The 16077-nt window shown below is 44.8% G+C and overlaps 1 protein-coding gene and 1 long non-coding RNA gene across 2 annotated transcripts; both read right to left on the bottom strand.

The window, feature by feature from the left end:
* Positions 1 to 1477: 1477 nt before the first annotated feature.
* Positions 1478 to 15827, bottom strand: LOC130520748 (NACHT, LRR and PYD domains-containing protein 12-like). The gene is made up of 6 exons (XM_057024471.1): positions 14952 to 15827; positions 5544 to 5720; positions 5260 to 5433; positions 3257 to 3430; positions 2877 to 3050; positions 1478 to 2345 (listed from the first exon to the last, which is right to left on the bottom strand). The coding sequence occupies exons 1-6, from the start codon at positions 15650 to 15652 to the stop codon at positions 2165 to 2167; spliced, it is 1581 nt and encodes a 526-aa protein (XP_056880451.1). The 5' UTR covers positions 15653 to 15827; the 3' UTR covers positions 1478 to 2164.
* LOC130520749 (uncharacterized) lies at positions 6258 to 14539 on the bottom strand. Its single transcript, XR_008949029.1, has 2 exons — positions 14248 to 14539; positions 6258 to 6344 (listed from the first exon to the last, which is right to left on the bottom strand). It is a non-coding gene; the product is annotated as an uncharacterized LOC130520749 (long non-coding RNA).
* Positions 15828 to 16077: the final 250 nt, after the last annotated feature.

The raw sequence follows: 16077 nt of genomic DNA, 5'->3' as shown, positions 1-16077 counted from the left end.
GAGAAGGATAACTGGAGCGGCATCGCTCGTACAGTAGACCGACTCTGCCTCTTCCTGGTTACCCCGGTGATGACCTTTGGCACCGTAATCATCTTTCTGAGGGGAATCTGTAACCAACCTCCTCATCTGCCCTTCAAAGGAGCCCCGCATGACTCCAGAGAGGAGAACCCACGCCTGCTGTGATGCACACACACAGCCAGGGCTTTTTCCATCGCCACCGTTTCTCTGGGGGAAATGTTGCATTTCTTTATCTTAATAACAATAAATCTTTAGTTTGTTCTATAGCAGCTCCATATGTTTAGTGTCAAAGACTTCTTAGATTGTGTTCATTGCTGGCACATAAAGAAAAATGCTTTGATTTTACTAAAGTGACACAAACCCATCTCAACACTGTTTTTTATATCCTCTATATTATTGTGCGTAGTCTGTGTAACTGTTGTGCTTTATTTCTGCTGGCTTCTTTAATGGGATGTAAACCAGCCTGACATAATACCAGTTGGGTACTTTATTTTATGTTGCCAAAGGTTTAAAAACAGCCTGACAGAATAAGAAATTGTGAAAATTTAGAGGATGAATTATACCTGGTGGTATCTGATCTTGAATGGCAAATTTTAGAGTATTTTACAGGGAAGTGAAATAATGTTTGGACCTCTTATCAGGCAAAGAGAAAGTTGTTAAGAACTGCTCTAAAAACACCACCTCAGGGGGACTATATTCAAATCTCTCCGTTTACTCATGGGACGTTGAAACGTCAATACGCGGATTCATACATTTAGAACTGGACGTTGCACCAGAACTGGAAGCGCGGACTGATACATTTTTAACAGCGGTCCTGCTTCAGCCCTCCGGGGCTTAATAACAAAATACGAAAAATACGAAAATTTTAATTTTGGAAACATTGTTGTCGGTTGTTCGACCTGCCGGCTTTTGCAAAATTGCTAAATACGCGCTAGCATGCATGTTTTAAGCTATGGTAGCGGTATGTTTTACCATGCCCGCGCCCTATAATCCGGAGCGCCTGATGTATGTGTTAAATACAGAAATAGCACCCGTAACTGAGGCTGCACCTTTTAATACGGTGCGCCCTTTGGTCGCGAACATACGGTATATAGAACATAGGGCACGTTTGTGCGTGATATCACTCCGCGTCTGCGCAACGACAACAACCTCCTATCTTTAGTATTGCTGCGCCAACTGGTGGTCTTTTGGGTTGAGGATAACGGTGATCTATATGTAGCTATATGTAGCTATAGCGTCATTGGCCTCCACTCCAGCCACTCCTGGTAGTTCCTCAAAAACACTGAGTTTCTAGTGGATGCACAATCTGTGGAAGCCAACATAGAAACTTCTGAAGAGCCAAAGTTCTTGCAACAAAAATATAGTCCCCAATTAGGTTGTTTTGTTATCACACCACCCCGTCCCCATTATCTTAAGAGAATATAAAAGAATGAGTGGAGACAGAAGAGAGAATGAGACGTTTTTGGCGCGTGTCGCTCTTGATTTAGTGTTTATTTTTGCAGTAAACTTAAAGGAGGCCTTTTCCCTTTATGTTTGATTCCATTTAAGCTGATATTCCATTCTTGACATCTTTAAATTTACAGTATTCATGGGAGATTTATTTGGTCATTTTGCTTCTTTTTTTTCCTATTTCCCACATTTATTCATAGTTTTTATTAGATTGCAATAAATCCTATAACATTTACCAGACTGACTAAAGTCAAATGACCTGCGGTTCCCACCGATAGCCGTCATTCTGATGGGTTTTTGCTGGCTGCAGCTGAAATATTCCAATGCTCCATGTCACAGAGACAGTAAATACTAAACCCTAAAGATTCTGAAGGCATGATGTAAAATAGTAACGTATAATACAGACGTTTGAAGAGACAATTAAGAGAATGTTTCCATGCTTATAAGAGTGGCCGAGGAGCAATTTAGAACTTTATAAAGATGCATTGTGTGATACCAGGAACTAATTTAACTTCAAGGCGAAGCTGCTTCTGCTTTGTCGACCATCGACTGATCTCCTGAAAGTCCACCAGCGCTTTTTAAAAACTGAATTTTTCATCTATGGAGGGAGTAGACAGCAGATGTTTCCACAGATGTTCTTCACCAGTGGTCAGTGAGTGATGCAGCAGATGAGAGGGAGTTGACTGGCTTCAACCAGCTACTGACTCAATGTCTCCAGCCCATAGTGTGGATTCTCTACGAGATCAGACAGCAGCTTCACTCCTGAATCCTTCAGCTGGTTCTGACCCAGGTCCAGTTCTCTGAGATGGGAGGGATTGGACCTCAGCGCCGAGGCCAGAGAGCCACAGCTGATCTCTGATAAGCTGCAGCCCCTTAATCTAAATACAGAAGGGAAACTTTTATAAGGTTATAAGTGAAACCAGTATTCATCTGAAAGGTTAATCAAAGGCATGATCTGTAAATATTTAATTTAGTTACAGGTTAAAAAATGATAGTAATATGTAATTACCACAATTCCAACCTCTCAGGTTTGCACTGTTCCAGAGGAGAATATATATTGTTCTGGCCCTCACTCTTCCCAGGTTCTCCCACCTCTTTCCCTCCCATCTCATCATGGAGATCCATCTCACCTGGGGCTCATCTTTAAAGGCACAACCTGTCTTAGATGACTTCCTGTCTCCCTCACCATCTCCCTCCTCGTTGGCTGGTGTCTACCAGGCACCCTCACCTAGTTTTGTCTAATTTTGGTTACCATCTGTCGGCTTTTTCATTGTCCTTAAATCAATTTATCATGAATAAGTGGTCCCCGTGTGGCCCTCCCTCCTGAAGGAACTGGGCACAACACACACACTCAGAAAGTGTGAGGACCCTCGGATGGAATAATGGACATTTTTGAGAATGGTGTTTACCTCAGAGTTTCCAGTCGGCAGTTTGGATCCTGGAGAAAACCACAGAGCAGCTTCACTCCTGGATCCTGCAGCTGGTTCCAACTCAGGTCCAGTTCTCTGAGATGGGAGGGATTGGACCTCAGCGCCGAGGCCAGAGAGCCACAGCTGGTCTCTGATAAGCTGCAGAAGTCTAATCTGAAAAATGCAGGATGAGGTTATACGGTGCAGGGCTGCATGTTATCTGCGTCAGTACTAAACCTACGTTAGTTCTTAGTTGGGTCGTACCTGAATTCACGATATTCCAAGGAATTTTTTTAATGTGGTGCATCACAGCAGTGTTGAGAACAGCCTCACTTCACCATCTTAGCAGCTGGTATATAGGTAGAAAAATGAAGACTGACCTGAGCCTCTCCAGTTTACAGTTTGGACTCTCCAGTCCAGAACAGAGCCGCTTCACTCCTGAATCCTGCAACGTGTTGGAGCTCAGGTCCAGAACCCTCAGATGGGAGTGGTTGGACTTCAGAGCTGAGGCCACAGAATCACAGCTGGTCTCTGATAACCTGCAGTCCCATAGGCTAAAATAACAATTATTTTGAGAAAAGACAAATAAAAATCAACATGTACCAGAGCAAAACACAGCTTACAAGCAATAAACCTCTGGTCCTGCACCGGCTTATCTGCCGTATGTTCCTATTTTGGGTTCTTTCAGGGCGGTTGGACAAGATCTACAGCGTATGTAAAGTGTGTGTAGGTCAAAATACCTTCCAAGTTTGTGAGACCACATTTCTCAATAGCACTCAACTCTTGTCAGGAGTTGGGACAAAGCGACCCACTCCTGATAGCTTGTGGGCGATGCTGCAGCGACCCTGCAATCCCTACACTCTCTGGTGAAACCAAATCAAAGGTTTTAGACACTGCTGGATGCTGGAAGGGTGGCTATAGTCTGGACGCATCGTTCCCCTGACTGCACATTTCTCCAACAATGATTGGCAGCTGGTGTCACTTGTTCTCCAGATGAGAGAAGGACAGAGAGCCCCCCCACAGTGTGTTTGATTGCCCCACTGCAAGCTCAATGCTGCCAGAAAACATTGCAGGAGCATCAATTCCCCTCAGGGCATCAACAAGGAGCTCAGGAAAAGGTGCAGCTGCCACCTACTAGAGACAAGCACACTGAGCTGAGATTCAAAGCCCTCTCCTCCCAAGAGAAGAGCTTGTTTGTTGGAGGCTCTTCTGGGCGATACCTGGTGCCACAGCTCCAGCTCAGCCCGTCTCTGGAGCTGAGGTGGAGCTTAGCAAGTTTCATGGTTCTCCACCACTTCCTCTGGCTGAGGACCTTCTCAGCTGGTGGTTTCTGCTCCACCTTCCAAGTTGAGCAGGTGATACTTCTGCATTCCTGCCACCAGTGTCTCTGCAGAAAGAGTCTTCTCTACTGTTTTATATTATATTGTATAAAATTAGGATTTTTGGTTGATGTCTTAGATGTTGTTGACTAAGAGCAGGTTTTTCTTTAATAACATAGAGAGATTCGATGAGAAGAGCAAATGTATTATTTTATGAGCTACTTCCACTACTATTATATACACATACTTCCATATTGTCTTAGATTGCAAGCTGCATTTATTGCATCGTTCATAGAAAGTCATATTTGTGAGGAGAAAAACTCCAATAAGGTCATTTTCTTTAATGACCATTACAACAGAAGGAGGCGATGAACAAACACATTTATATAAAAATGTGTGAACACTTATGGATGGAAACCTTTTTAAAATGGTTGCATTGTGTAGAATCGGTGCAGAATCAACTTGTTGACTTCTGATTTGGACTCCAATGGAAGTGAGGTGCAACAATTGTGGATGCTGAAAGCTTCAGATCTTCATGAAGGTTTCTGTGGTTGGACTGACCTGGTGCCCCTTTAAGAGGGAGGCAGGTTTGGGCTTCTGGCTGGAATGAAGCCACCTCAGATGAGAATGATTGCAGGCTTTCGGTACCAAGGTTTAACAGGGTGCTCACTTCACACTTGGGCTTTTCTCTTTTTTGGGATGGCTTTTCTCAGGAGAGAAGGGGCATGGCACACTGCAGCAGCTTTCTTTTTGGGGTTTCTAGTTTTCCTTCTGATCTTTAAAAGACAGGAAGAACCATTTTTGATTGGTCTGAATGTTTGGGCGGTTTTGTGGCCAGCCTAAAATAAAACAAGACAAATCTACAACTGATACTTCCTTTCTAGTCATTGATGACCATCCTCACATGGGACAGATTTCCACAACCAATTTAATACTGCAAATCTGTCCTGTGTGGTCTTTTTTCTGAGAACTGTAACACTACGTTTATAACAAAGATCAAACATGGAAACAGTTATTGTCTAACTAGTTACACCTGGGAAAGTACTGGATCATCTCTGACTGACCTGAGAGTCTCCAGCTTACAGAGAGGATCCTGGAGAGCACCACAGAGCAGCTTCACTGCTGGATCCTTCAGCTGGTTCCAACTCAGGTCCAGAACCCTCAGATGGGAGGGATTGGACCTCAGCGCCGAGGCCAGAGAGCCACAGCTGATCTCTGATAAACTGCAGTCCCACAGCCTGGAAAAGGAATAAATGGGGCAAATAAAAACACATTTCTAAATATGAAAATGAAGAGAAAAGCAGAAAATGTAAAGAAATTTAGGAAAGACCAACAGAGTCCTCCTGACCCGAGTGTCTCCAGTCTGCAGTTTGGATGCATCACTGCAGAAGACAGTAACTTTACGTCGGCATCTGTCAGGCTTTGGCTCCAGCTTAAGTCCAGCTCCCGTAGATGAGAAGGGTTTGACGTCATTGCTGAGGCCACAACTTCCCAATGACTCGTTGAAAGAAAACTACCAGACAGTCTGTTGTGTATGAAACAAAAATAGTGAGTCAAACTTTGGGATTTCTCATCAACTTATCTGAGAATCTACCTCAACACAAATGTAGCTCATTTCCTGGAAAAGCTCAATTCAACACCGTAGAGCAACAGTTTGAACGACCATCAGATCTAAAATGCAACTGAATTATTCTCAACATTTGTCTTATTTTAGAACAGCTCATAATTACTCAATATTTAAAATGATTGTAGCAAATGGTTTAAAGAAACGTGCATCTTTTTATCTGTCTATCGGCTCTTTGGATATTTTGCATTTCATCCAATTTGTACGATGGTGCGTCAAGTCTTAATTCAGAGATCCGATCGATGACATCAGAGTCTCTGGTTGCATCGATTACCCTCAGCTTCTGTTCTATCTGCCTGTTCCCTTCAAATCATTTTCACTGCACCTTTTGTTGCTAGTGATGAAGTTGCCACCTAACAGGTGTGGAAAGGCTCAAACAACTTTGTGGGTCATATAAAGGCTCCAAACGGAACCGCCACTCACTCACTCACTCACTCATTTTCTACCGCTTGTTCCTCCACTGAGGGTCGCGGGGGGGCTGGAGCCTATCCCAGCACAATGGGCGGAGGCAGGGTACACCCTGGACTGGACGCCAGTGTGAGAAGAATTATTGTTGTTATTACTATTATCGTTTCAATGCTATAGTAAGTATAGTAAGTAGATTTAGAATGTTTAATCAAAAAGAATGTATGAGTGTTTGACTCAAGTATTGTAGCTGTTATGTACCCAGCACTGGGAGGTACCATGTTCAAGGACACGAGGAAGTCGTAGAGATAGGAGGAGAAGGAATCATGAGGTCAGATTGACACAAATCTTGTGTGCACCAAATAAAAGAGGAGAGCGAGCAGCAGACGGACGGAGTTGAGAGAGGAAGCTTGAACTGCTCGTCGGCTCTCCCTTGCAAGGCCACCTGTTGTCTGTGTGGTTGATCTGAGTCTAGTAAACGAACAGCGCGGGTGACCAAACATCACCCTCACAAAAATTGGTCCTTCGAGCCGGATCCCAAGACCTGGAGAGGAGCGCCGTGGGACGACCGAACGCCGAAGTCTGCGCAGCCGGAGTCAAAAAGACGTCCGAAGTGAAAGACCTTTCATCACGAGTTGACGGAAGGCCGGTCTTCGTCCCTCCCAGGGCGACCATCTCCAGTGACGGGAAGAAGGCACTAAAACAACTCAGAGAGAAACCATCGAGACAACGGAGTGAGTATAAGACACAAAAAGCGCTACACGGAATATACCGCGGTATTACCTGCCTGGCCATCAGGAGAGAAGCAGAGGCAAGATACACCCGCCTCCTCGGAGGTAGAAGCCTGGTGTATACTCTCCTGATTAAAAAAGAGGGGTTATAAGGCCACGGCGGAGGGACTGAACTAGATATCCTGTATGGATTGAGGGTTGTTCAGTCGGGAGATCAGGCGTCTCCATTCAAATATATAAAAACTGATAAATAAAGTGCAAACATGGGCAACCAACATTCCACAAAAGGTGCTGAATTCGAAATCCCAGCATCATGTAAACACATGGAAGACAAATATCCAGGTTCATGCTCATATGTTCAGCTGTGGATGACTAAGTTCGATTGGGATGGTAACTTAGACAGGCCAGGCAATATTACAAAATTAAAAGAAGTTACTATACTAACGGTACTGAAACCCAGCAAGTCCTCATGTGCGTTAATGGCAAGAAATGGGGCACTGTTAGAGGAGATTGGATCCCAGTGGATCCAGCCACTCAACGACCATGGCAGCCTGGCAGCCAAGAACTAAATGACAGACTTGACAGACTGTACGAGCGCATGCGAACTACTTTTACCAGACGAGCTGACTACAGCGCCATTACGGCCACGAGACAAAAGACTGACGAAAGTTTTGAAGACTATAGCATGAGAATGAAAGATGTGTTCCGAAAAAATAGTGGAATTCCGTATGCGGAAGAACCAGAAGGTCCCTACCAACAGCAGTTAAAGCAAGCTATACATGGGGGATCAAAACCAGAGATAAAAACCTGGGTAGAGAGACAATTAGTTGATTTCGGAACTTGTAACCTAAACCGCTATGAACAACATGCTATGCATGCTGAAAGACAATGCCAAAAAAGTAAGAACCAATCAACAGGCATGTTTTTCAATGCCAACCCTCTCCCAAGCCGAGGCCGAGGGCGTGGGCGAGGCCGAGGCGGAAGGGGAGGAGGAGGCAATTCCCGTGAAAATGATCAGTGTCATTATTGTAAAAATTATGGACACGGGAACGTGATTGCAAAAAGAAACAACGTGACCAGAGATACAATAGAGGACAGCAGCAAGGTTCTAATCCACCTCAGCTATGACTAGAACCGGAAAAAGATGTCACAAAAATTAAAACAAATCAGGGCACAAAATTTGACCAATTTGAAAAAGAAGACTTAGAAGATGTTTTAGACTTAGAAACCATCTTCCTGTTTGCTGAAGGCAAACCAGAAATACAACTGACCGTGTTAGGCAATTCTTTAACATTTTTAGTAGACACGGGCGCAGGTAAATCAGTAATTAGAGATCCAATAGCCCTGACACCAACTTCTACACAGATTTTTGTGAGATCAGCAAATGGTCTCATAACAAAGAAAGAATGTCAGTTCCTGTAGATGTTTGTGACCCTGTAAGTGGAATCACACTTAAAGCTCCTTTCGTGATCTCCACCACATGTCCCGTAAATCTATTAGGAAGAGATCTTATCTCTCAGCTTCAGTTGATGATTCGTACCACAGCCGAAGGGATGTGGTCTGTAGATAGAATGATTAATCTGTGGGTAAGAGAAGGAGAGATGTGCAGTAAATTTTGGTCACTTGACATTCCTGAAAAGCAGCCCCCTCCATTTTCTGACCCAATCACTATGATATATGGTAAAGCTCTGTCATACTTACAGCCTGAAGCCCAGCTCCACAATCAAGCTGACCTGCATGTAACCATGCACGTGGAGCGCACTGGTGGATTCTGTAAATCAGACCCACACGGCACATCAAGCTATGCAGAGCAGTTTGCTAAACTCAAAGATCCACAAATGATTGTAATTATGCATCTATATGTGTGTGGTCAGACAGCTGTCTGCACGGCAGGAAGCCTTTCCACCGAAGCAGCAGCACTATTCAAAGTGTCAGGTTCTGTACCACATGTTTCTATTGCTAAACCGCTTAAGAAAAGATGGCAAGACTTGGGATGCGACGTAAAACACTGGAGCAGCCTGCCCTATAGGCCTAAGGGTGAGGTTGATTTTAATGATCAGTTCCAGGTGTGGCGCATTCCCCTTAAAACATGGTTGCTGACACATCCAGCAACGCACCTCACAGACCAGAGTTCATGAGAAGAAAACATCTTCCTCACGCAGGAGGAAGAAGAGAAGCTGAAAGAGCTTCCCCCTGAATTATGGTCGGAAGGACCTGCAGATGTAGGTCTTATAAAAGGAGCAGAACCTGTAAAAATAATCCCTAAATCAGATTATAGACCATTTCAGAGACAATATCCCCTTAAAACTGATGCACAGGAGGGTATTGTTCCGATATTTAACTCACTGCTTAAAGCAGGAGTCATCAGAGAGTGTCCTGAGTCTCCTGTAAATACACCCCTATTTCCAGTAAGGAAGTCACCACCATCTACCGGCTGGCGGATGGTGCAGGACCTGCAAGCTGTAAACGCTGCAGTGGTCCCTAGGTCTCCCTTAGTCGCAGATCCATACACCCTGCTGAATGACTTAAACCCTGAACATCAGTGGTACACGGTGATAGATGTATCCAATGCATTTTTCTCTGTACCAGTACATCCAGACAGCCAGTTTTGGTTTGCATTTACGTTTCAAGGACGAAGGTACACCTGGACAAGGTTACCTCAGGGCTACTGTGAGAGTCCCACAATCTTCTCTCAGGTAATGATGTCATCGTTAGCTAAGTTTAAACCTCCGTGTGGAAGTCAAATCCTCGTCTACGTGGATGACATCCTCATGGCGTCAAAAACAGAGGCAGATTGTTGGTCAGACACGCTAGCATTGCTACACTGGCTAGCCGCTCAAGGCCATAGATTAAGCAAAAGCAAACTGCAACTGGTGAAGCAGGAAGTGATTTATCTGGGCCATGTTTTGACACATAATGGCAAAGCTATTCTCGAGTCGAGGAAAACAGCAGTGCTTGAAGCCCCAAAACCAAAAACAAAGAAGCAGATGATGTCATTCTTAGGACTTGTGAATTTTTGCAGATCATGGATCTTAGATTATGCGAAAATAACTGCCCCTTTACAAGCATTGATGTATGATAATCCCTTAGCAATGACTGATGTGTTAACTTGGACCCCTGAAGCTGAAGAAGCATTTACACACACAAAGCAGGCCCTTGTAGGTGCTGGAGTGTTAAAGCTGCCAGACTATCAGAAGCCTTTTGAGCAGGTCGTAGATTGCAAAGGTAATTTTATGACTTCAGTTTTGTTGCAAAAACACGGAGATAAGAGGCAGCCAGTGGCCTACTACTCCCACAAGCTAGATCCCGTAGTTTGTGCACTCCCACCATGCGTTAAAGCAGTGGTGGCAGCATCTGAGGCAGTAAAAGCCTCCGCAGGAGTGGTGCTATATCATGAGCTAACTTTCCTAGTTCCACATGCAGTGTCAATACTGCTGCTACAAAGTAAGATAGCATTCCTGTCGCCCGCACGTCATCTTTCCTGCATGGCAGTGTTGCTGTCTCAGCCGAATCTGACGATTCGTCGCTGCACGACCTTAAACCCAGCAACGCTGCTACCCACCGCAGAAGAGGGACACCAGCACAACTGCCTGGATGAGGTCTCCACCAAGGTCCTGCCGCGACCAGATCTCAGTGATGTCGCGTTGACTACAGGACAGACACTCTTTGTGGATGGATCATCGAGAAAGGATGACTGTGGACGCACTAGAACTGCCTATGCAGTAGTCACAGCAACTGAGGTGGTGGAGGCGAAATCACTTCCCTCCTCCTATTCTGCTCAAGCTGCAGAACTCGTCGCACTCACACGTGCCTGTGAACTAAGCAAAGGACAAGATGTTACCATTTACACAGATAGTCAATATGCTTTTTCCACGCTGTTTGTGTTTGCTCAACAATGGAATTTAAGAGGGATGAAAACGTCGACCGGCAAACCGGTCATGCATGCAGAACTGTTAAAAAAGTTATTGGCAGCAGTACAGCAGCCACGTAAAATAGCTGTATGTAAATGCACTGCACACACTAACAACACAGACGCAGTCTCACAAGGCAATGCCTTTGCTGACAGAGCCGCAAAGGCTGCAGCAAATAACAACACACTTCTTGATAATGAAGAATCATTTACCTTAGAACCTGCAGATAATGATATTCTAAAAGAAATGCAACAAAGTGCTCCAGGAAAAGAAAAGGCCACGTGGAAGAAGCGAGGAGCCAAACTGGATGATAAAGGACTGTTAACCATAGGAAACAAGCCAATCCTTCCCCGGAATATGCATAAATGGGCAGCATTAGTGAGCCATGGGCCATGCCATGTCTCAACAGGAGGGATGGTACAGATGGTTAATGAACATTATTACACTATAGGATTTCATACATACTCAAAAAAAATTTGTTCACAATGTGCTATTTGTGTAAAACACAGCCCACAGGGAGCCCTTAAGGCCCCTGCAGGCACTACACCATTACCAAATCATCCATTTCACACAGTTTTTCTAGATTTTATTCAGCTAACACCATGTGAAGGTAAACAATATTGTCTAGTAGTGTTAGATGGATTTACTAGGTGGGTAGAAATTTTCCCCACAGCAAAAGCAGATGCACTGACAGTAGCAAAAGTTTTATGTAGAGAAATCATTCCCAGGTTTGGCATCCCGAAGGTCATCTGGAGCGACAATGGAAGCCATTTTGTAAATGAGATAGTGAAAACTGTAGGAGTAACTTTGGACATTGATTTGAAGAATCACTGCGCATACCACCCTCAGAGTGCAGGATTGGTTGAAAGAGTCAACGGTACTATTAAGAACAGACTGAAGAAATGTATGGACGAGACAGGAAAGAACTGGATGTTTTGTCTCGACCTGGTGAAATTATGGATGCACATAACACCACACAAGAAAACAGGCATCACACCCTTTGAAGCATTATATGGGCGGCCTTATTGCCTACCATACTTTGCAACAACAAATGAGCTAAAACATGTTGAAGAAACAATAGCAGATTATCTGAAAAAAGTGTTACTTAACCGATGTGTGAATACTGTAAATGTTCTGCCTAGTCCTGTGTCTTCCACAGATTCCACCCCCCAGGAACCCATTCAACCGGGCGACTACGTGTGGGTGAAGAAGTTTGTGCGGAAGAGGTGGAACACGCCTAGATGGGAAGGTCCTTATCAAGTACAGCTGACCACAAAGACTGCAGTTCGAGTGGACGGGAAACTGTCGTGGATACACCTTTCCCATTGTAAGAAACAGAAAATTCTTCCAGGTGAAGGCGAGGGAGCAGTGGCGGACTCTCCGTAAACGGCTGACGGCCTGTATAGGTCCAGCAACGGCTGAACCCCGTCGGAACCTGTGAAGAAGATCTAAAAGGAAATGAAGTTGTTCTTCCTAATTGTGGTGAGTGCTGTGACGGCAGGACTTGTGAGTTTTGGTCTTTGGAACTTCCGACAGGAGGGAGGTAATCAGGGACAGAAAGATGCTCTGAGACAGGATGAGAGCTACGCGCGCGCTAAACGCACCGTAGTTAGCCACTTAGAACATTCGTGGTTAGAACAAAATCCAGAGTCCTCACACACTTACAGTTTGAATACATGGTGGCGCTATGCTAATTTCACAGCTCGGACACAGAATCATTCTCGTTGTTATGTTTGTTCTATGCTACCAGTTTCTGTGCATACACCGCGAGTAACTGCTGAACCGATGACAGGGAGTGAAGGACAGTGCTTTGTCCACATAGGGCTAAGCCGTGACACGAACTTCACACTCAAGTTGTTGGACGGAACGTGGTTCACTCGCAGCAACTGCACCCAAGAGCCACTACGGACAATGGCAGGGAAAGCCAATAGATTCAGATTCCCTGTGCTAGGTGCAATAAATCACACATACTGTTATGCACGGAGTGGTGGTAGAGACTTGGGGTCATTACACAAGGATGTCTGTAAAGTTGTTTATACGTCATGCACACTGGGAGTCAGTCGTGATGTGAAGTTTAACACTTCAACTGATCGGTATTATCGGAAAACGTGTCTACAGCAAAATAAAAGTTCCGAACAGTGTGAACAGGAGTGTATTGATGATCCCCGGCACTTATGTGGTGCATATACCTTAGATGAAGCAACACAGAGGTGTCCAGAAGGTTATAACTGTACATGTAACTATCCCACTTTCGCGCCAGGAGACAAAGGCACGCAATTAGTGGATAAGGGATGGTGGGGAAAGAACATATTGAGATTGGAAACAGTTGATTACAGGTTGAAAGTATTTACTAATTTGACAAAAGTTGCTCTCACAGGAGTCAAGGAAGAAATGACAGCGCTAAGACTGATGACCATGCAGAATAGGATGGCCTTAGATCTCATAACGGCCCCCCAGGGAGGAGTTTGTGCAATGGTAGGAGATTACTGTTGTACGTTCATCCCAGAGAATGATGCGGACGGTCACCTGATAGATAGCACATTGAAAAATTTAACTAAACTACAGAGAGCTATGATTGACGATGGTAGTCCCCCACCAGACTGGCTTACAGGGATGTTGTCAAGGTGGAGGGAACTGTTGTTCAAGATAGGAATGATGATAGGGATAGTGCTGCTAGTATTAGCCATACTAGCTTGCTGTGTAGTACCTCTTGTTCGGGGTTGCATTGGCCGGCTCGTGGGATCAGCTGTTACTAGTACTTTGCTGCAGGTGGAAGAACGATCTCTACTGGACAACGATGAAGAGGAATCAGAAGAAGAATGGACAAATGTGATGCAAGATGTAAATGAAATGTTTAAGATGTCTTAAGCTGTACCCATGTTGAACTCTGAGTGTAAGAAATGTGTTTCTAGGAAAATGACGTAATGCATTTAAATTTCATGAAATGAAATGATGTAATACTGACAATGAGAATCTAGACGCATTTAACGATAAACAGGAGGGAAATGTGAGAAGAATTATTGTTGTTATTACTATTATCGTTTCAATGCTATAGTAAGTATAGTAAGTAGATTTAGAATGTTTAATCAAAAAGAATGTATGAGTGTTTGACTCAAGTATTGTAGCTGTTATGTACCCAGCACCTGGAGGTACCATGTTCAAGGACACGAGGAAGTCGTAGAGATAGGAGGAGAAGGAATCATGAGGTCAGATTGACACAAATCTTGTGTGCACCAAATAAAAGAGGAGAGCGAGCAGCAGACGGACGGAGTTGAGAGAGGAAGCTTGAACTGCTCGTCGGCTCTCCCTTGCAAGGCCACCTGTTGTCTGTGTGGTTGATCTGAGTCTAGTAAACGAACAGCGCGGGTGACCAAACATCACCCTCACACCAGTCAATCGCAGGGCTAACACATATAGACAGACAACCATTCACTCTCACACTCACACCTACGGGCAATTTAGAGTTTCCAATAAGCCTAATCCCCAATCATGCATGTCTTTGGACTGTGGGAGGAAGCCGGAGTACCCGGAGAGAACCCACGCAGGCACAGGGAGAACATGCAAACTCCACACAGAAAGTCCCCAATCAGTGCCAATCGGGGATCGAACCCGGGGCCTTCTTGCTGTGAGGCAACAGTGCTAACCACCACATCACCGTGCCGCCCCGGAACCGCCACAAAGACCTAAAACACCCATTTAAACCAACGAGGCCGGCTGTTTTTACGTTGAACAAATGAAGCAAAATAGTCACGTGTCATTAGTTAAAATGTGTTTTTCTGTCGTTAGAATACGATGTATACAAACAAACAAAAGTGATTTAATGACATGACAGTAATTTCATGATAGTCAGTTAACTTGTGGCTCCTATTATTCCTGCCTTATGTTGGTTTGTCTGGATTGACCTTTGAACTTATATCCAGCCAGTGTTGAACATTTCTGGATGAATTGTTGTTGTTTTTAATTTATGGACGCTGCAATGGAGATAAAGAATTGAAGGAATGACCACTGGAGGGGGTATTGCTACCTGACATGATCCACTCGCTTGATTTAAACGCCGATGTCCGGCCCTAAAAATTTTTACTTACACGGCCTTCCTGCAGTTCCTCACAGCTGGAATCAGGCGACGTCGTCCGTCCTCTGAGGTTCTGTACTGCCACAGGTTCAGCTCATCCAGAACCTCCTCTGACATCTGCAGCAGGTAGGCCAGAGCTGAACAGTGGATCTCTGACAGTTCCCTCCATGATTTCTCCCCTGACTTCAGGAACTCTTGGATCTCCTGATGGACTGACTGATCCTTCATCTCCATCAGACAGTGGAAGATGTTGATGCTTCTGTCTGGGGAGAATCCACCACTGTTCTCCTCCTTCAGGTTGTTGAGGACCTTCTGGATGGTTTCTGGGTGGCTGTTCCTCTGATCCAACAGTCCACCCAAGATCCTCTGATTGGACTCCAGAGAGAGACCATGAAGGAAGCGAACAAACAAGTCCAGGTGGCCATTTTCACTTTTGAGAGATTTCATTAGTGCTCTCCTGAGGAAGTCATCAAGAGATGTGACTGGTTCAGAATATTTTAGGAACTGACTTATAACCGCTGTGTCTTTCCTGGTGTGACGGTGGAACATGTAGACGGCAGCCAGAAACTCCTGAATGCTCAGATGAACAAAGCAGTAGACTGATTTCTGGAAGATCACACTCTCTCTCTTGAAGATCTCTGTACAAACTCCTGAGTACACCGACACCTCGGAGACGTCCAGTCCACATCGCTCCAGGTCTTCTGAGTAGAACATGATGTTTCCTTTCTCCAGATGTTCAAACGCCAGCCGACCCAACTTCAGAAGGAGTTCTTTATCAGCCTCAGTCAGTTCCTCTGGTCTCTGCTTTCCTCCATACTTCTGCTTCTTCCTCTTTATCTGAACCCTCAGGAAGTGTGAGTAGAGGTCAGTCAGGGTTTGGGGCAGCTCTCCTCTCTGGTCTCTGGTCATCATGTCCTCCAGAACTATAGCAGTGATCCAGCAGAAAACTGGGATCAGACACATGATGTGGAGGCTCCTGGAGGCCTTGATGTGTGAGATGATTCTCTTGGACAGATCTTCATCACTGAACCTCCTCCTGAAGTACTCCTCCTTCTGGGAGTCAGTGAAGCCTCGTACTTCTGTGATCCTGTCAACACACGAGGGAGGAATCTGATGGGCTGCTGCAGGTCTGGAGGTGA

The sequence above is a fragment of the Takifugu flavidus genome, unplaced genomic scaffold (assembly GCF_003711565.1).
Source record: "Takifugu flavidus isolate HTHZ2018 unplaced genomic scaffold, ASM371156v2 ctg506, whole genome shotgun sequence".
In the NCBI taxonomy this organism is placed as follows: Eukaryota; Metazoa; Chordata; class Actinopteri; order Tetraodontiformes; family Tetraodontidae; genus Takifugu; species Takifugu flavidus.
Note: the sequence above shows the minus strand (reverse complement) of the source record. Positions and strands in the feature narration are given on the sequence as shown.

Coding starts and splice junctions, on each gene's coding strand:
- LOC130520748 (XM_057024471.1), bottom strand. CDS start 15,652: ATGTTCTACTCAGAAGACCTGGAGCGATGTGGACTGGACGTCTCCGAG. Junction 5,434..5,543: donor TGCAGACTGGAGACACTCGG/GTCAGGAGGACT, acceptor TTCCTTTTCCAG/GCTGTGGGACTGCAGTTTAT. Junction 3,431..5,259: donor TGTAAGCTGGAGACTCTCAG/GTCAGTCAGAGA, acceptor TTGTTATTTTAG/CCTATGGGACTGCAGGTTAT.